The sequence below is a fragment of the Giraffa tippelskirchi genome, chromosome 2 (assembly GCF_054371585.1).
Source record: "Giraffa tippelskirchi isolate mGirTip1 chromosome 2, T2T-mGirTip1v1.2.pri, whole genome shotgun sequence".
Taxonomy (NCBI): domain Eukaryota; kingdom Metazoa; phylum Chordata; class Mammalia; order Artiodactyla; family Giraffidae; genus Giraffa; species Giraffa tippelskirchi.
The window spans coordinates 223,844,735-223,849,491 of NC_137276.1; the positions used below are offsets into that span (position 1 = coordinate 223,844,735).

At 37.0% G+C, this 4,757-nt stretch overlaps 1 protein-coding gene across 1 annotated transcript; it reads left to right on the top strand.

Annotated features, from left to right (window-relative positions):
• Positions 1-3,562: 3,562 nt before the first annotated feature.
• Positions 3,563-3,976, top strand: KRTAP15-1 (keratin associated protein 15-1). The gene has a single exon (XM_081553433.1). The coding sequence runs from the start codon at positions 3,563-3,565 to the stop codon at positions 3,974-3,976; it is 414 nt and encodes a 137-aa protein (XP_081409559.1).
• Positions 3,977-4,757: the final 781 nt, after the last annotated feature.

Here is a 4,757-nt window from a genome sequence, read left to right on the forward strand (position 1 = left end):
TGATGTGAGTTACGATGGGACGGTTGAGTCTGAATGTCACTTCTTGGACAGGGGTGTTTATATATCCTTATCATTGGCTGTGTCATCCACGTGGCTCATAAAAACAAGTTACCATCATCTTTTTAATTGAGTCCAAAAGATCAGCATAGTTATACACATGGAGTGTTTGTGGTTTTACAGCTGAAGAGTATAATCATGTTTGTGTCTTGAAATTCAGGTAATTCTATGGAATCTTCAAAGCTCCTAGTCATCCTTTTCTACCAAAGTCCCCAAGCAGATCACTTAAAACTTTAGAGGCAGTGACTGGGCTGAGGGAAGCTGGCTTAATTATAAATAATTGAATCCCCTTTCACAATCCGTCTCGAAATTGTTGCCATCTAGAGAGCCAAGTTGCTAACTGATCTACTCAAAGTCATTTTTAAAACAAGAACATACATTGATTGTTACCAGGAAGTGGCAGGTTTACCTAATGGGTAATGCCACAAGGAAGTGACAATGGTATCACACAAGACGTATGATGATTTTTTTTTTTTTTAGTTGAACCTCAGTGTTAATTTGGAGAAGGCGATGGCAACCCACCCAGTGCTCTTGCCTGGAAAATCTCAGGGACGGGGGGAGCCTGGTAGGCTGCAGTCCATGGGGTCGCTAAGAGTCGGACACGACTGAGCGACTTCACTTTCACTTTTCACTTTCATGCATTGGAGAAGGAAATGGCAACCCACTCCAGTGTTCTTGCCTGGAGAATCCCAGGGACGGGGGGAGCCTGGTGGGCTGCCGTCTATGGGGTCACAGAGTCGGACACGACTGAAGCGACTTAGCAGCAGCAGCAATGTTAATGGCTTTCATGAAGTATTAAATGAGAGATCCCCTTATTTCTGATGCTCCTGCTTAAAATTGTATGCAAACTAGTAAGAGTCCATCTTAGCTATTCACTCTTTTGTGTGTGTGTGTGTTCACTGAGAATGTGTGACTGCTAAGATGCTTTAGTCATGTCCGAATCTTTGCGACTCTATGACTGTAGTAGTCCACCAGGCTCCTCTGTCCCTGGGATTCTCCGGGCAAAAATATTGGAGTGGATTGTCATGCCCTCCTCTAGTGACCGAACCCTGGGTCAGGCATCTCATATACTGGCAAGCAGGTCCTTTTCCACTAGCACCACCTGGGAAGCCTGTGTGTTTACTGTGGAATGAGTTAAATGAGTTAAATATTATAAATACCTTTATATTGTTTTGGAAAGTTAGAGGTTATTCATCTAAGACACTTTAAGAGATATCAAAAATAAGAACAAAACATGTGACAAAAATGCCCAATGTATTTCTCTCTCTACTCAGAGGCAATGTTTTCTACCAAAAGGACTCCCTAGAATCTGGAAAATGTCTTTGTTTTAAAGAAATTTTATAAGGTATTTGCCTTGAAGTATTTGACCAACATAGCCATCTTAAGGAGATTCTTCCTCTGCCTCCAAAAGCAACATACATGACTTTGACTTAAACTATTCTTAGGTGTTTCTGGCAAGTATTACACAATTTCTAAAGTAGTGGTCATTCTTTGTTGTTATTTTATGACTTGTATTCCTCCTCTGTGTAGTAGGGTAATGAAGATTGACACCTTGGAGAAGAGAGATTGAGAAGCTTTATCTTTCTGTGGCTTCTGTGCTGTTCGATTTGTTCATATCACAGAAAAAAGCATTTCCCTTCTACTTTTGAACAAAAGTACTTGTGTGCAAAAAATTCCATTCTGTTGAGAAAAGAATGTTCAGTATTATTTAATATCTTATCTCATAACATATTCTTCTACAGAAATAGCTTATATGAGTGGATGATATTGAAGCCAGCAAATTCAATCTAGCTGAGTGAAATATTTATATGGATGTTTTGACGTTATAAACAAAACAGGAAGGTTTGAAATCTACTAGAAAGCAATTTTCTATTCATAATTAAGAAGGCTGATAAATAAGAACTGTTTATTTTAGGAACAGAGCACAAACTATGTTGCCTACCAAATATATGGAATATGACTGAAGACCAATTTGTGTACTGAAAACATTCAAAGTCATAAAGTTTACAATTTAGAAGGGAGTTTAGCAATTATCTCCAGTACTCTGCCATGTTGGAATCCCATTTACTATATCTTATCAGATGGATATCTAATAAGTGCCCCCAAGATGGAAATCTCAATTACCTGCAAAAGTACCTTGTTTTAGATTTTTAGTTGAATGTTTCCTAAAAACTTCCACTTAGTAATCTCAAATCTTCATAGAATGAGTATCAGCTTATTTCCACTGGATGATATATCAGTTTTTAAAGATGGATGTCTTAAGAGATTTGCTCATCACCACAGGTTATTTTAAGCTATTCCCTGTACACATGTGCTGCTGTATTTACAGTTAGCAATGATGAACTTTATGGGAGAGTCTAGAAAAAATACTTATACTAGTTCTCTATGCAGAATACATATACAAAAATATATATAATTTATAATTATATATATATAATTTAATATGTTTACCACATCAGAGGTAAATTCAAAAGGATTCATTCTCTTTTTTACATTATCATATATTTTGGAACTCTCTACCCTCATTTCGATCTACAAAGGTCATTTGTAATTACGAATTTTTCTAATTTGATCTTTCTTTGAAGTTTACAGGTAGTAGGCATTTTCCTTACTTCTTGATTTTATTTACCTTCTTTAGTAAAAATCCCACCATATGAGAGAAAACTAAGGGACTAAAGGTTCATTTTTTTAATGTATAGAGCTTGTTATTTTGTTCTCAATGACGTCAACACCACTAAAAATGACTTAAACTTTATGCGGATAGAGATTTTTTTGAAAATTAAATTTATTGATGTGATCTCTCAAGAAGTAAGTCATTTTCAGAACAAAGATTTCTTAAGTATTTTTATAACGTAACCTTCAAAGTACTCCTGAAAATATGGAGCCCTTATTCTTAAATCAAAAACTCATGCATACAAGAGCAGCTTGGGTACTTATGGTATAAGAAAACTAGAACATAAATGTGTTAGATACTCATTTAATATTTGTACCAATTAAGGATCATAAGTGGGTTGTTTCTCCTATAAGGTACACAAGATTTGGGAGGTAGAACAGATATTTACTTTTTTCCTCTCTATTCCTAAACTTGGAACAACTACAAAGTACTTTTTAGAGCTTTAAACACAACAAGTTTCTCACTGTGTTACCCATTCAATACACTATCTTGAAGGATAGGATGAATAAAACCCCAACCTTACAGGTGCAATTATGGTGCAGTCAGAGTCACCTACCCAAGCTAGATGAATGAGAAATAACATTTTTGCTTCATGAACAACTGCTTTGAAAATCTAATGAAATTCTTTCATTTAAAAGTCTGTAATCATAAAAAAGGTCTTTGAAGGTTAATGCATTTCATTTTGACTGGAGCCTAATTAAGCGTTCTTATTAAAATGAACACATGCTATTACACTCATTGCTAGAGTATTTAAGTATCCGGTGTAGAAGGTAACATTCACAGTCACAAACTTCCCTTTGCAACTCAGCTGAACTCAGAACTCCCGACAACATGTCCTTCAACTGCAGCACAGGAAACTTCTCCTCCCGTTCCCTTGGAGGTTACTTGGGGGTCCCAGTTTCCACCTGTGACTCATTCTACCCCAGCAATGTTATCTACTCCCCCAGCACTTTCCAGCTGGGCTCCACTCTCTACGGTGGCTGTCAGGAGAACTTCTTTAGGCCCATCAGCTTCCAGACACCCTGTGCTGTGACCAGACCTTTGCAGACATCCTGCTCCCGTCCACAGAATTTCATCTTCCGCAGTCCCTGCCAGACAACTTACGCTGGATCTCTAGGGTTTGGAAATACTGGCGTTCAGTCTTTTGGTTGTGGAAATACTGGCTTCCAGCCTCTGGTCTGTGAATCCAACTTCTGCTCCCCAGTTTACGTTTCCTCCAGGAGTTGCCGGTCATCTTCTTACTAACCAGCTTTTAGCTCACACTTTTGTGGATCCCCTTTCTGAATGACTCCAGTCAGCTCATGATTATATCTACGCTTTATGAACTTTTAACCCTCAGCATCTCCAACATCTTTGATAACTGACCATCTTCATCACCGGGGCTTGCTATCACAGTCCTTCTGGAAGTATACAATTCACTGTGGACAAAGTAATCTTGATTTTTTTTAATCAGACATATGAGATATGTCTTGAATTTCATTCCTGAGCCAATGCTCAGAATCATTCCTGTTGCTGTATTACTCAGAATCCTCTTTTACTACTTTTCTCCTAAGACTCTTTCACTTGTGTATTTCAAACAGACATGACATTTAAAATAAACTTATTTCTTTAGAATGAATTACAGCATTCCATTTTTTAATTCATATGATACATTTAGTGAATTCATCCAGTACCTTCAACTGTGTTCACTAGCTAAACATTTTGTTACTGTTTTCTTTGTTTCGTTAATATTTTGCTGGGTAGAAAAAGGAAGTTTAGAGAATCTAAATATGTGGCACATTTTATGTCTTAAGAGATTTATATCGTCTCCTAGGTGTATTTTTTTCATCTAATTACTTTAGAAAATTTCATTTTTAGGTAGGTATTTGTTGAAAAATATTTATTGAGTTCTGGTTATAGTCCAGGCATTCATGCTGAATGAAGACGTAAATTCCCTCCCTTCACAGAGTTCACACACACACAAGTTTAACTCACTGTCATTTAGCAAGTACAATAATGTCGATAAAAACATGTTTCAATGGGAACA

Bases quoted from the DNA above. Each gene is read 5' to 3' on its own strand.
- KRTAP15-1 (XM_081553433.1), top strand. From the start codon at position 3,563: ATGTCCTTCAACTGCAGCACAGGAAACTTCTCCTCCCGTTCCCTTGGA.